At 37.9% G+C, this 16189-nt stretch overlaps 1 protein-coding gene across 1 annotated transcript in view; it reads left to right on the top strand.

Moving 5' to 3' along the window:
* LOC107669442 (collagen alpha-1(XII) chain-like) overlaps positions 1–16189 on the top strand; it is a 79977-nt gene that overhangs the window by 22448 nt on the left and 41340 nt on the right. The window contains exons 18-33 of the mRNA XM_016461665.1: positions 2949–3098; positions 3259–3378; positions 3944–4108; positions 4328–4474; positions 4889–5031; positions 6544–6673; positions 7617–7762; positions 8981–9110; positions 9214–9350; positions 11576–11705; positions 12131–12270; positions 13015–13147; positions 13560–13580; positions 14356–14495; positions 15622–15751; positions 15963–16102. Coding sequence (XP_016317151.1) covers positions 2949–3098; positions 3259–3378; positions 3944–4108; positions 4328–4474; positions 4889–5031; positions 6544–6673; positions 7617–7762; positions 8981–9110; positions 9214–9350; positions 11576–11705; positions 12131–12270; positions 13015–13147; positions 13560–13580; positions 14356–14495; positions 15622–15751; positions 15963–16102 — 2102 coding nt within the window. The remainder of the gene's footprint in view (positions 1–2948; positions 3099–3258; positions 3379–3943; positions 4109–4327; positions 4475–4888; positions 5032–6543; positions 6674–7616; positions 7763–8980; positions 9111–9213; positions 9351–11575; positions 11706–12130; positions 12271–13014; positions 13148–13559; positions 13581–14355; positions 14496–15621; positions 15752–15962; positions 16103–16189) is intronic.

Here is a 16189-nt window from a genome sequence, read left to right as displayed (position 1 = left end):
TTTAAGGGGGTCTGAATACTTTCCGTACCCACTGTATATATATATATATATGTAATGATAGTCCACTGAAGGCAAGTTGAAGTAGAACCCATGTGCAGTTTTAGTCAACAAAAGGAGACTCAAAATACAAAAATAAACAAAGACTTGACTTGACATGAACTTGACATAAACTTTACTATGAACATAGACTCACCAGCAGTGGATTACACGAACAAAGCTAGACCAAGGACAATGGTAACCTGAGAGCTATATATACAAAGACACTAATTACTAGCAAGAGACACCTGGAACAATCAAGACAAAGACCCAATGAGAATATAGGACACATGACTAAAACAACCAATCACAACATGACACATTAGATGTGTTCGACTTGAAGCGGCGCTACACAGACTGATCGGTGTATGATGTCAAAGTACCGCGAGAGCGATTAGACAGCAGACATCTCCTTATGCTTTCGAATCGCTCTCGCAGTACTTTGATGTCATACACCGATGCTGCGCAGCGCTGCTTCAAGCCGAACACAACTATTGACTAAGGGAGCACATGACAAGATACATGAGGGCAAGGGAATCACATGACAAACCAGGAAACATAACCATGACTAAGCTACAAAATAAAAGACATGAAAACTTAAACAAGAAACAAAACCCAAACTCCAAAAACAGACATGACAATACACACACACAAACACGCACACATAATATGTATGTATATATATATATATATAATTTCACCATCTCTTTCTAATTTTATAATTTTTTTGTTGAATAGACTAAATTCAAAATTTTACTTTTTTTAAAAATAAAATTTGACACAAAATATAAAAGTAAACGTGAATTTTATAGGAGGTGAATCATTAAGAAGTGTTTCTCAATGCTAGATGTAACAACAAAAAAAAAGTAATGGGCTCATTCTGATGAACAGAAGTAAACAAATGGACATTGTTTGCATTGCGAGATCAAGCGTATGGTTTGAAGTTGTGGGCTCAAAGTCTTTGGCAGCACAGTTCGCCAGCAACAGTATCTTGAGTTTGATTCTGGCAGCTATTGGCAGGCAGTTTAAAGACTTGAGCATAGTTGTAATGTAAAAGACTTTCCAGAGGTTAAGTCGTGCAGCAGTGAGGAGTTAAGCAGCAGATGCGGGAGGATGATGGGAGTGTGCTGCAGGAGTTTAGTTGTGAAACGACAAGAGCAAAGGTCACGTGAGGGCACTGTTTTCCACGTGTATCAGCAGGACCTGACTGCAAACTAGCCCAAACCAGTGATCTGGTCTATCTGGATGACTCTAGGATTCTAAAAGTCAAAATATTTCCTAAATACTTGTTACATTATTATGTGATTCATCAGGAAATTAAACATTCCAAAGGGGAAATTTTTTTTTTTAGAGTATTTCATCAAAATAATGCAACTTTTTATTATATCTAATAGCTCACTTAGTAATTTCATTCACCATGTCATAATCAGTACTTTCATCTCATCTGGCAACATATCTTGTATTTGAGAGTTTACCTGTTTTTCCTCCCTCTTTTTTAGCACCATGACACGAGTTCATGGGAAAAAAATGCTCTGGTTTCAGTTATGGACTTTTTGCATAGAAGAGAGAGAAAATAGTGAATAGCACAAGATTAGGAGAGTGTTATGTTTCTTTGAAAAAACCCTGGCATGGCTGGCATGCAGCCATGGAGAACAGATTAAACTAAAGCTGATGATACACGGGGCAACCTTTTGAGCAATGTTGCCGGGCAACTTTGGGCAATGTTGCCGCCACCGGGCAACCAGATGAGACACAGGGCCCAAGAGCGACCTAAAGCATCCAGATAGACATTTGTTATCCATTCTCAATGTGAAAGTGCCCAAGCAACATTGCTCAAAAAAATTTGCCTGGCAAAATTGCTCAAAAAGTTGTCCCGTGTATCATCAGCCTAACAGTGGTATAACAGATCATATCAGCTTACGGTGGCTTTTGAACATTTTTTACTCATTTTACTATTTTTAAACCTTTTTAAAAAATGTACTTTACATTTCAGTTTATTTTATGAACAATTTATTTTTCTTTTTTTCTTTGTAATGTCAATCAGTTAAGATGATTCTGCTACTATTATCATTTTTTCTTATTTCTGTTAAACCATTTTATTTATTTATTTATTTATTATTTTTTTAATATAGTTATATTTTAATTTAGTTCTAGTATCAGATTTATCAACTTTAATCAGTTTGACCAAGATTGTTTACAAGTTTAAAGTCTATATACAGCAAGCCATATAGACCATCGAATGATTGACCAATGACCATCCTGGACCAGCTAAATCCAACTACAATCAGCTGGTACCTGATTTTAACTCGATTTTCCAGCAAGAAACCGGTTCCACCACACTCCTTATTATGTATAATTATTTTATGAGCATGCTTGTAAACAATCAATTTCACAAGCTATTTTTCACTTGCAGACCATGTGTGATGTGTCCAGAGAGATCACCAGTGCTCTAGCCTCAGTTTTGGGGCTCCTCTCACATTCAATAGGTATCTGAAGTGCTACGGAGGTGGAATTCGCAACAGAGAAGAAGCCCGTATTTCATACATCACAAAGGGCTACTTCTTTTCTCTGTAGAACAGAAGCAATGGCAATTCCAGGAAAATGGCCTCCAGGGCCGGACGCCAAAAGGGATTTGGATGCAACTCAAGACTGAAGATTCAAAGAAGAAAACTAGAAATTGAATGGAAAGAGTCTGTAGCTTTAAGAAATGAAAAAGAAATAAAAGTGTTCTCTAAATGTGTGATGCTTTTAAGTTATTGCAGTGTTAATGTGCTTTTTTATTTGCTGTGAGCATGTGTACATGTCTCTTCCCTGTTTCTTATCGCTTTCCTGTTGAACTCTGCCTACCATCAGCAATTATACAATCACAACTAAGCTCCTCTTGGTGTTTCTCGCTGGTGTTTTACTTGCAGAAAAACAGTGTGTAACCACAGCCAAGGCTGATATTGTACTGCTGGTTGATGGATCCTGGAGTATCGGCCGTTTGAACTTCAAAACCATCCGGACTTTTATCGGTCGCATGGTGGGCGTCTTTGACATTGGCCCCGACAAGGTTCAGATCGGCAAGTCTCTTGTGCTTCTGTTTGCTTCATCTTTTCAGATATATTAATGGTATATTTATGCATCTGGACTCCAGATGTGAGCTTTATGCTAGGGCGCCATATTGAGTTATTACCAGTCATTTTCTCACTTGCATCATAATGGTGTGTGCTTCTCTCACAGGTTTGGCTCAGTACAGCGGGGATCCCAAAACCGAGTGGCATTTGAATGCCCACGCCACCCGTGAATCCCTGCAGGAGGCTGTGACCAACTTACCCTACAAAGGCGGAAACACAATGACGGGTACCGACCCATTACCTATGTGCCTTATTGTTTACAATCTTGAAGATGCACTCGTATTTGTTCATCAATTCCTGAAAACAACATTTAATGGTGATTTGTGTCATTTATGTCACTAGTGGTACCAAATGGATTTTCAAAAATTATAGAAAAAGCAGAAAGTTCCTGCAACAGTTGGGTTACAGAAGTACTGTAAAAAGACCCATAGGAGAATTTTTTAATTTTTTTATTACTTATAAACCTTTAAAGATAAACTTACTGTGTGCCATGAGGTTAAAATTGATGGTATATGTTTTTGTTGAAGCTGTCAGCCTGCATAATTTTAACTTATTTGTTTAATAATCATGTTTAACAGCAGAATTCCTGTTGAAAAATTACATTACCCATGATTCTGCAGAGAAATCTACACCAATCAGAGGGTCGAAACAAGCAGATCACACCAAATCACGCTTTATTCGATTCATGGATTATAGGAAACATATGAAGCTCAATCCACATTAGAACTATTGAAAAATTGTGACCGTAGATGCCGTCAGATGAAACCAACCTGCTTCTTGTGTTTCCAAAGGTATGGCCTTGAACTACATCCTCCAGAACAACTTCAAACCAAATATGGGTATGAGACCCGATTCTCGTAAAATTGGTGTCCTTATTACCGACGGCAAATCTCAAGATGAGATTGTAGTGAATTCTCAGAGACTGCGTGACTCTGACATTGAGCTCTATGCCATTGGTAAGTTCTTTTTTTTTTTGACATTGTTGGCATTCTGTCAGTTCAGTCTCAATGGAAAATGAAAGTCTGCATGCTAATAAGAGACACTCAACCCAGAGCTCTCCTGTATCCAAATATCTCACAACTTTTCATTTGGCAAGACTACAGCTTAATCTACGATTTGTTGACCCAGCTGAACTAATTGAGATCTTTCAATAATAATCTCCTCTTGGCTCCTAGGCGTGAAAAATGCAGATGAAAATGAGTTGCGATCCATTGCATCCGACCCTGATGAAATCCACATGTACAATGTCAACGACTTCTCCTTCATGTTGGACATCGTGGATGACCTCACTGTCAACCTCTGCAATAGTGTTAAAGGCCCAGGTACAGTCACGCACTTGACTAGTGTATGTTTTGAATGCAAAACGTTCTATGAATCTAAACAAATCTGTCCTGGATCTTTTCTACAGACTAGAATAAAAAACCAAGAACTCCCAAAGCTCCCAAAGTTTGGCTCAGCTAAATTGCTTGAACTCTTCCCATCCATTTTTGATTTGCACTCTTGTTTTCCCAGACAGTTCTTTGTTTTTGTTTTTTTCTAATAATCTCGCTGAAAAGACTGTGAGGAAAAACTGTAGGTTGTACTCCGATCCTCCTTGGGGGATAGCAGTGATTTACAGAACCATGAAACTTGTGATATATAACCCATTTAACTTTTTGCAAGAAGCTAATAGGCCTGAGGAAGATTTACAGTCTGACACCACTACTCATATTTTCCCATTGCTTTCTATGAACCAGTTGGCGGCCCAGGGACGCCCACTGACCTGGTGACTTCTGAGGTCACTCACTACTCCTTCCGTGCTACCTGGATGCCACCTGACGAGCCAGTGGAGAAGTTTCGTATCGAGTATGTCCCTGCTGCTGGAGGAAAGACTGCAATGGTGAGCGTTAAAAACACATACTCGTGGTCAAATGGTAATGCATGCACACTTCACAGTCTTCACAGACTCATTTATTAACTTACAGATTCTTGCATCCCATGCACAACTTTATACTGTAACTCTTTTCCAAAACCTTGTGAGCTGCCTTCTGGTTCCTGCTCCCTGCATAAGGAGCTGCCTCATAAAGCAACATCCAAACCATCACAGAACGTCAAAAATCTCTTATTTGGATCACTCTAATAGGCAGCAACTATTTAGCTGTGTCTTCAGCTGCTTCTTGAAAGTTTGGGTGGAGGTTGGCAGCTCATTCCAACATAGAGGAACAGAGAGGGTGAAGGTTTTGAAAAAAGCAACTTTGCGGCTTGTTCTGAAGAAACAACAAGGCGTTGATGGTTTAGTGAGTGTAGCTGGCTCACATTGATTCTGGTAGAGTTTGACATTAGCATGTTGCTAAGTTAATGACACAATACTATAATAAGCTTAAATATATAAAGCAGTTTTATAAACATATAAAGTTTAAAAATATCAATTTTTTTATCAACAGTTTTCAGTATTGAATTAAATATTTAACTATAATCTGCATTTCACTTAATTTGTCTGGGATTTCTTTTTCACAATGCTGCCTTCAAAATTGGCCAAAACAAGTTGCCTTAGGAAGCATTAAAAGGATAGTTCACCCAAAAATTAAAATTTTGTCATTAATTACTCACCCTCCTGTTGTTCCAAACCCGTAAGACCTCCGTTCATCTTCGGAACACAAATTAAGATATTTTTGAAGGAATCTGAGAGCTCTCTGACCTTCCCATAGACAGCAAGGGTCCTTACACGATCAAGGTCCAGAAACGTAGCAAGGAGATCGGTAAAATAATCCATGTGACATCAGGGGTTCAACCGTAATTTTACGTAGCTACGAGAGTACTTTTTGTGCGCAAAAGAAAAAAAAAACGACTTTATTCAACAATTCGTCACCAGGGTGACACGGAGGAGACGAATTGTTGAATAAAGTCTTTTTTTTTTTTCTTTTGCATTCAAAAAGTACTCTCTTCCTAAATGCTGTTTAGGAAGACAGCTCACTAACGTTTGGAACAGAATTTATATGTGGATATCATTTATTTATTAGTGTGCCCATTGCATGGTCGCCATAAAAGTAAAGTTTGATGAAGAGTAACATTTGACATTTAATTTCCATATCTCTACATACCTCTTGTGTAACCTTAATAACTTCTATAGAACAGGACAGCTTTCATATAACGTTCATTCAAAGCTATGCAACTTGTCATATTTTATTTTAATGTTTACGCTGTGTCTATATGGCTTAAAAGTATCATGAATCAGTATGGGCTGAACTAGATCCCATAAATCTCACAACATGCCCCGCGTATTCCCGCGCTGAAGAACCTGCAACTTCAGAGAGATGATTTCAGATGGCCACATGCCTCCCTGTTTCACCCCTCCGTCTTGTGTAATGCCCCTCTCAGCAGACAATCACCTCTCCCTGATGATGTTTTACAGATGTTCGCTGATGGCGAAGAAAACACAGTTGTCCTGGTCAACTTGAACCCCATGACCGAGTATATTGTCAGGGTCTATGGAGTGATCGGTGAGGAGAGCAGCGAGCCTTTGAAAGGAACCGAAACCACATGTAAGTTAACCTTTCCTGTTGTTTATCGCGCTCGTCCTCCTGCTGTTCAGTCTCGTTGTCTGATGAAACTCACTACATAAACATATCTTTACCTCAACCACTGGAAACTTGAGTTGCTTCCTTGCATACTGGGCTATATTCAAAACCTGATTAGCTACATTCTAACTGAAAATGGAATTTGATACCGCATAGTAACCATCCAGAACACCCTAGCAAACACCACTTTCATTTCCTCAAGTAAATATCATTTTATTTATAATTGAAACTGCCTGCATTTTCCACCAACTTTTGAATGACCAAGCTTGTCACAATGCCTTTTCCACAAAAGATAGATGTAGTGAATTTGGCCTAAACAAGACATCCTGTAAGTCTGGAATGGCCTGTGTGTTGGGAGCTTGCTAATGATGTCTGAAAATGTGTCTAGGTAGGCAGCTAAGTATTGTTTGGAGCAGAGCCAATATAAAACCGCAAAGAAATACTGTAGCTCCTATAACATACAGTTTTAATGCTGGTTTCCACATCGCAAATACGAAGCAGCTGTAAAATCTGTGAAGTGGTCCCTCGTCAGCAGCTTAGTTTTGGTCTTATAGATGGACAAAGTAAACTTTAATCATTTTTACAGATTTAAAGTAAACAGAACATCTTAATTGGCTATTCTCACTTCATAGTTTGCTTAAGTATTTTTTACATTTCTCACTATAATGTTTATGATCAACATTACAAGGCCTTATCCCATCGTAAAGAGAGCCTTATCGTTTTGTCATGAGCCACTTGGATGCAATAATCTGCCGTGGTCATTGTGGCTTTAGCTTTATGGTCATTTAATGCTCATGTTTGACCAAAGTGGGAACACTGATGAGAAATCACAACGTTTTATTATTCTTTTTCGTTCTTATAAAGCTGTATTTTAGATCAAAGTTTTCCCTCTTTTGGATTTCCCCAGTGCCCCTACCTGCTGTCACCAGCATGACAGTGTACGACGAGGCCATGACGTCCATGCGGGTCAGATGGGAGTTAGTGAGTGGAGCCAGCGGGTACTTGCTGAACTACAACACCATCAACGCCAGCGTGCCCTCTGGAAAGATGGAGGTGAGTGCCTGTCGCACTGACGCCTTCCAGAACACACTCCAGACGATCTCTCAAAATTTCCACCTCTGCTTTATTAAACCTCAAGGCAAAGTAAACCCACCTCTGCCAGCAGCTCCCTTAGCATAGCCAGATGGTCTAGGCAGAGAGTAACTGTTTTACAATGCTGTACAGGCCTATAGGAAAGAAAATCACAAATGAGATAAATATTGATATATTCTTTTCCATTTTAATTCCATAATGTGACAAACAGCATTAATTTAATAAAGTATTATTTAGAACTATTAGAAGTATTTAAATAGTGTTATTGTAGTGTTATTTATTTTATAGTACATTATATATTACAGTACAATGTATATTACTATTTTGAATGATTAGCTTTCATTTAAATGTAAGTAAATTTGTTAAGTGCTTTTTTATTAGTATTTTAAAAATATTTATATTGAGCTTGAATATTATTTTTTATTAATTCAATTAGTTGCTAGGGAAACATTTCTAATTTTCGTTTAAGATTCAAGTTTTTCACCTAATATTTATATTTTATTTAACATCAGTTTTATTTACGTTTATTTAAATTTATATTTTTTGATAGTTTTCATTTGAAATTTTTTTTATTATTTAATTAAAGTGTAACTAACCTTTTAATTTATTTAAAATATAATTAAACTAAAGTAAAATGTAGTCAACAAACAGGATATTCACTGAGGATTTTTTTCAATCGGAAATAAATGAAACTCCTCTGGAGTTACAGAAAAGATCTTAAACTTTGCTCAGAGTTGCAAAAGTAAATGCATAAGTCTGCAATCAGTATCAATCAGTATCAAGCATTCCTTTGAAACCAAATGATCTGATCTGCTATCCACATCCATTGTAGCTCTGTACTCTACTTGTACTGTATGTCAACAATTTTTTATTTCACCTTAAGAATTTTTGGAGACATGTGAGACTGTTGATTATTAAATTAGGCTTAACCTAAAACTCCATTTGGTCTACTGAGCAGTGAAAGAGCGACCTCTGAGCAATGAAATCTTCCTTCTTTTTTTGGGGGGAAAAAGTCACAACCATCATCCCAGGAGATCAGGCTGATCTGATTTAGTCTGGAGGAGACATACCTTAACAACCGGGAGTGTGTTTATGCCAGGTGTTTCTCATAACAAGTCTCGTCTCGCTGAGCCATTACTTCGCTAATGTCCATCCTTTTAACATCCCTCCCTCCTGCAGATGCGAGTTGCTGCAGATGTGAATGATGTCCAGCTATTGCAGCTGCTTCCAAACACGGCGTATTCGATCTCCCTGTTTGCCCTACATGGGGAGGCGGCCAGCGAACCACTCATCGACAGAGGAGTCACTCGTACGCTAGTCTTCTCTTTATTTTCAGATGGTTTCATCTGTTATTGTTAATGCATAGTATATGTTTTTATAAATCAACTGAAATGCATGTATTTCTCTCCCAGTGCCTCTGCCTCCAGCGGGTGAGCTGAGAATCTCGGAAGTGACTCACAGCTCTATGCGTCTCACCTGGGATGCAGCTCCTGGGAATGTCAGGAAGTACATCATCACCTACAAGCCAGAGGATGGAGAGCTGAAAGAGGTGATCAAAATGTGTAATTCACACAGCAGGGATCGTCAAAATCGAAGATTTAATATGATTTAGTAATCAAAACTCAGCAAATTCCAAATCTCTAAAATGTCCCATGAATCATTTGTAGATTGTTTAAAACCGCTTCTAATTAAGAAAAAAATAAATAAATAACGGTTCTTGAACATACATTACTAGTCAAGTTTTTTGAAAGAAATCAATACTTTTTATTATTCACCAAGAATGCATTAAAGTGATCAAAAGTGAAAGTAAAGACATTTATGATGTTATAAAATCTATTTCAAAGAAATGCTATTATTTTCTGTTCTGTTCTTCTCAATTTATCAAAGAATCCTGAAATAAATGTATTATGGTTTCCACAAAAATATTAAGCAGCATAATTATTTTCAGTATTGATATTAATAATAAATGTTTCTTGATCAGCAAAACAGCATATTAGAATGATTTCTGAAGGAAACTGAAGACTGGAGTAATGATGCTGAAAATTCAGCTTTGCATCACAGGAATAAATTACATTTTAAAATATATTCAAATAGAAAACAGTTATTTTAGTAAAAATATTTCACAGTATTACTGTTTTTACTCTATTTATGATCCAATAAATACAACCTTGGTGAGCAGAAGAGACTTTTTTCAAAAACATTAAAAAAAAACTTACCAAATCTTACCATCTAAATGTGCCAAAGAATTTGAATTGCAGTTTAATGGACTGTCAGTTTAAACATCTTTCTATGATGGATAGTTTAAATTTGAGAAATAGCCTTAGCTATTTAAGGAATGTGAGATAAAAGAAGACTCGAGCAGTAGATTAACATAGAGAAACTTTAGCTTATTATTAGGTTATTGGTTATTGTAGAGAAGGTTTTGCTTACAAAGGGTTCATTAGCTAGGACTAAGACCCCATATTTACCTCGCTGTGAGGTAATCATGAACCGACCCTGGTTAGATGGCAGGGATTTGGCTTCCCCCATGCCCTCCTGTCTCTCTGCAGCGATGCTTTTATGGATATTTCCAGAGTGCTGCCCTTATTTTTCCAAAAGGAGTCTTTTATCTTTGAAGATCTTCTGAGATGAACCAGTGGAACTATTTGAGGAGGTCCGAAAGGTCACGTCCAAGCAAACTTGTTGATAGGATGCAGACCGTTGTTTTTCTCTTCTTGGACATACTCTGGAATGAGGTTAAGATGACCTGATTCACTGAGCCGAACTCTGAATCCATCTTTGTATCCATACAAGGCAAAACATCGCTATTGCTCTTTATTATACTTGGGGATTTAAGTATGACGTGCATGATTCATCAAATCACGTGTCTGTCTTGTTTAGGAAAGATGTGTTGTTACTTTACCAAGTGATCAGACTTTGATCATGATTTTTGCCTGGTGTGTAATAACAAATAACAAGCGAAAAAGGAGGGATATCTCGAGCCCTTAGGTTAAGAAAAGCCCTAAGTTAAAAGGTTAAGCAAACTCATAGTTCCTAAAGGGTCCACTAAAGGTTTCTTAAGTATATCCCTTTAACTGCTTAGGTGTTCCCTTAAGTTCTGTTACTGTATGCATTTCAACAAAGTCCTTAGTAACAATTTCACCCTAAAAACAAATTAAATGACCAAAATAAGTCATTTGCTGAACTTAAACACAGTGATTGATTTTGTGTTAATTGAGAGTGAGGAAGAACCAAGGCACATTGTTAATCATCTAAATAAGGTATTGTAAATATTAAAAGTATGATATGATTTGTTTCTTGTCAAGACAACTTTCAACAGACTAGGGTGAAGTCAGTTACTATATTAACAAAGATTTGGGACAAATGTAATTTTAAGGATTCAGGATAGTAAAATCACTTAAGGGTTTTCATGCAATCAGGCACAGAATATCAGAGACTTGAGCCAATAAGCGACCACTAAGAACAAGACAACTAAGAATCCACTAAGAAAACCTTAGCAACCACATAGCAACATCCACAACATTTTTGAATAATGACATTGAGTTTGCACAGGCAAGCATTGTCTTCAGAAAATCTAATTTGGTAGTGTCCTTGTTTTAAAAAGTTCTGTCAAAAACCAAAAAAAACCCACCCAGTTTTCACTCTGTTGCACCAACACAGATTTCAGTCCTTGTGTAACGAATGGAGTCGAGGCAAGTCGGCCTGTCAGAAGCATCTGTTATTCCTTTTCCCTTGATATGTGTTAATGTTAATGTTGACGTTGGTGTTTGACAGGTTGAGGTCAACGGTGACATCACCACTCTGGTTCTCACCAGCCTCCGCTCTCAGACGGAGTATGATGTTGCCGTCACTCCCGTCTACGATGAGGGTCCAGGAAATCCCATGCTTGGCAACGCAATAACTGGTGAGCTTATAATCCTCACTTATTTTCAAGATGACACCAAATGACCGATGATGTTGGTTTGGCAGCAGCAATTACTTCACGGCTGCTGGGTTTAGTTTGCTACGTTGGTGTTGAACTATGTGACTTACTGGCTACAAGACCTGCAATTTCAGCAGGTCTTTCAAGCTGTCTGTCTGGATAATGACTGCCATGTGTGACGCCACCCTTACCCAAGCCACGTGTATGTGTTCATGGCTTTACTTTATCAGTCCCAAGGGTAAAATCCTTTATCAGTCCCAGCTGATCTGCAAGTCCGCTGACAAACAAACCACTTCCTTTTACACAGGAACACGTTCGCTTGCTCCAACTTGTCAGTTCACATGGTTTACAGTCCCCCTGTTCAGACCAGTTTCTATATGCCACATACTTTCTCTGTTGACATTCAGATGTGGTTCCTGCGCCCAAGAACTTGAGGTTTTCTGAGGTGGGCCAGACTTCATTCAGGGCCACATGGGAGCATGGAGCACCAGACGTTGAACTGTACCGCATCGGTTGGACCAAGCAGAGCGAGAACAACTTCAAATACGTATGTTTACCAGTTAAATATTTGTACCAACATTTACGCTTATTCATTTGAAATACGCTTTAATTCAAATCAACTAAAGACTTTGGAGATGCAACCCCCATTCGCTCACACTCTTAAAAATAAAGGTTCCAAAAGGGGGTTTTACAGCGATTCCATAGAACCATTTTTGGGATTCCCAAAGAACCTTTTTAGTGAACAGTTCTTAAAATATTTTTTTCTCTCAAAGAACTTAAAATAACCTTTTTTCCCCACTAAAAATAACAATGGAAACGTTTCAAGATTCAAGATTTTTTATGTCACATACATGGTTATATAGAGAGGGCTTTGCAGTCTTGACTGGAGCTGTTCCCATACCACACTGAGATACACTGAGTCAATACACTTTCTATGGCCCCTGAATAGAAAGTTTTCAGGATTGCTGGCGAAACCCTGAATTTTCGCAGCTGTCGCAGATGGTACAGTCTTTGTCTGGCTTTATTAACCTGAGTTTGGATGTGTGAAGTCCAAGTCAGGTCCTCGGAGATGTTTACACCAAGGTACTTGAAGCTGCTCACCCTCTCCACTGGGGTCCCACTGATCATAAGAGTTCCATGGATGTTGAAGGTTCTTCATGGAACCATTGATGGCAAAACAGAACCTTTATTTTTAAGAGTGTACCATTGATTTTAAAGCAACATCAAATTACACAAATGTAATGAACTCTCTCAAATAATATGTGAGACTCACCGGAATTGATCTTTGTAGGAAATCATGAGTCGTGAAGAGACAAGCCACGTTTTGACAAATTTAGACCCAGACACAATGTATGACGTCACTGTCACAGCCATCTACCCCGATGAGTCGGAGAGCGAGGATCTGATGGGGAGCCAACGCACATGTGAGACTAACACACAACCATTTATGTAAAACACTGACTCTTGAGTACTGGGACAGAATCAGTCTACAAAACTGAATAAATAGCAGTTTATGTATAAAGAAATTCAAAACTTCTTTTGTCTCTACAAATCAGTTTTTTTTCTTGCCAATCACTGAATATGCCAACACTTTTAAATGCAAAAATATGTCAAATACACTACTGTTCAAAAATTTAGGGTCAGTAATGTCTTGTAATAAATGAATAGTTTTTTTTTTTTCAGCAAGAATACATTAAATTTACATTTATAGATTAAAAATATCAAATAATATTTCTTTAAAATATACATATATTTATACTTTTGTTCTTCTTTAATTAAAATATGTTATATCTGTTGACAATACAATAAAATCATGTGTTGTTTATCCTTTTCTAGTGTCAAAGGTCATTACACCCGGTATGTTGATTCCAAAAAGATTAAATGTAATTGTTAATGTAAATGCTAATGAGGATGATGAACGCAGGAAGATGACGAATTGCATGTGCATTTTTGTGTTTCACCAGAAACTCATCCACCATCATTCATCATTGCCATTTCACTGTCATTTTGCCATTATTGTCATCTGTTGTCAGTCATAAACACGCATGCATAACATTCCCGACTGCATAGTTTTTGTTGCAAATGACCATTTCTTCATCCCAAAAACCCATGCGCCTCCATCCTCCTTTCAGGACTACCCATGATGCTCATGTAACCAGCCTAATGACTTGGGATGGGAATCAATAACCAATTAAAAAAAAAAATCTAGAATTGAAGGATTTTCATGGTCTTTGGTTCGGTTCTTTTTAATTAATCAGTCAAAAAGACTCACAATCGACCTCAAACTTGTGAGTTATTGGGTATTTGTCCAATTTGTTGTTGATTTAATAACTGAATGCTTTTTCATATGATATGTTTAGTTTACATTTGGACATATGGATGAACATATGGAGTTTTGTTGTAATAAATAGTGCTTTAATAACAATAACATGCCAAAATAGCAGTTTTTGTTCAATCTGCTATTCAGCATTTGGAATTTCCTCTAAAACCCTAAAATAACTGTTAAGGAACTGGATTCATCAAGTGGAATCAGACCCAGAATTGTTCAATTCCTCATGATTCCCATCCCTAATAGTTTTAGCTACAGTTCCAAAGCCAGACTTTGCTGATTGACCTTTCTGTCTGCTCCCAGTGCCCACTGGACCACCACAAAACCTCCAGGTTTTCAACGCCACCACTACAACTCTAACCGTGAAATGGGACCATGCGCCAGGCCCCGTCCAGAACTACAAAATCACCTACCAACCCATTGCGGGTGGAAAACCGCTGTCTGTAAGTTCAGCTGTCCTCATTCCCCCTCCACTGAGATGTTTTGAAGCAGGACATGGGTAATCTTTCAATTATAGTCATAAGTGGCAGAATCTGTTTTGAGGAAGTTCAAGGCCTGTGTGTTAATCATTACAGCAAGCAAATGGGAACGTTGTGACAAGAAGTCATTACTAACAGACTCATCTGATGTAAACCTTCACAACATGTCTGTTATGTAGGCCTCAAGAATACTAAACCATTACTGTTATATATTTAATGTCAAGTCACTTGAGATGAAAAGCCCAGCAAACATTTACTGTTTGTTTGGGAATTGTTTAGCTATAACTATATCAGAATGGAACAATGGCACTTTCTCCAGTTTGTTTTTAATGCAGGATGATGCTCACTGGTCACACAAAAACTGGTGCAAAAAAAGTTAAAGTTAAAGTCGCCTTGTCCATGTGAAATAATGGTTAATGTTTATTGACATATTACATTATGCATTGTGCATTTAGTACATGCTTTTATCCAAAGAGTGCGTAAAATAGTTTTTTTTTCCCTTATAACTGTGTTTAATTGTGTGTAATGTTGTTAACTAGTTACTTAGGCTTAATTTAAGGATTTTATTTCTCATTAACCCCTTAGCATTGCTGTCAAATTTGCCTAAAACGCCTAAAAAGGCATACCCAAAGTAAATTGCATGCTGTTCTTGAACCATTTAGAGTATATGCATGGTTTTGGTCTCTTTTGAAAGGTAACACTCTGAGGTTTGTTCTGTTTCACAACAAACCTCAGTGTCACCATTTTACTGGTATTGAGTAAATGACTATAGCTGGGAGCTATTAGCTGGAAAACACAATGGGATCACAGCATGAAGCCTTGTTAGCGGTCTGACAAAGACACTTATTGTACCTGCTGTGTTGATTATATCTTAAAATGGCGGGCGGTACAGTGGAATGCTAACATGCTAAAACTTTTTTATTAGGAAATTACTGATTATGGAAGCAAAATGGGTTGCAAATGCCATTTCTTGCTGTTTTTGCTGTTGCACCACATTCAACACGCTTATTTTTGAGAGGGTGCCGTTCTCAATTCATGGAAACCAATGAACACCAAAACAAATCTGACTATTGATATATTTCCCAATCAGGTTCAAGTTGGCGGAAAGAAGAACAGCATCATTCTTCAGAAGCTGACCCCTGACACCCCTTATTCCATAACCGTGGCTGCCGTCTATCGCACCGGAGAAAGTAAAGATATTTCCGGCCAAGGAAAAACAAGTAAGGGGCTCCAAGACAATCTTTTCAACGTCCTTAAGTATTTTATGACTCAACTTGGGAAGCGAAAACAATGACAAACTCATTTAGGGAGGATGCATTCCATAAAACATCTTGGTTTTCGCTCACATCTGGAGATTTGTCAGATCATTCGAGATGTTATGCAATGAAAATGAGACGGCATTATGTAACACTGTGCGTGGTGTTCCTGTAGAAGCCTTAGGAGGAGTGAGAAACCTGCAGGTTTTGAACCCCACCATGACAACGCTGAATGTTCGGTGGGAGCCGGCAGAAGGAAAAGTGAAGGAGTATAAGGTCATCTACGTTCCTGCGGCAGGCGGTGCCGAAAGCATGGTAGGACTGGTAGGACGTATAGAATCAACTAAAACTACAAGTTAATGTTCAGATCAATCATAAATATTGATTTGCACTGGAAGTGAT

This window comes from Sinocyclocheilus anshuiensis, unplaced genomic scaffold (genome assembly GCF_001515605.1).
Source record: "Sinocyclocheilus anshuiensis isolate Anshui unplaced genomic scaffold, SAMN03320099.WGS_v1.1 scaffold96, whole genome shotgun sequence".
In the NCBI taxonomy this organism is placed as follows: domain Eukaryota; kingdom Metazoa; phylum Chordata; class Actinopteri; order Cypriniformes; family Cyprinidae; genus Sinocyclocheilus; species Sinocyclocheilus anshuiensis.
This window is presented reverse-complemented; position numbering and strand designations above follow the sequence as displayed.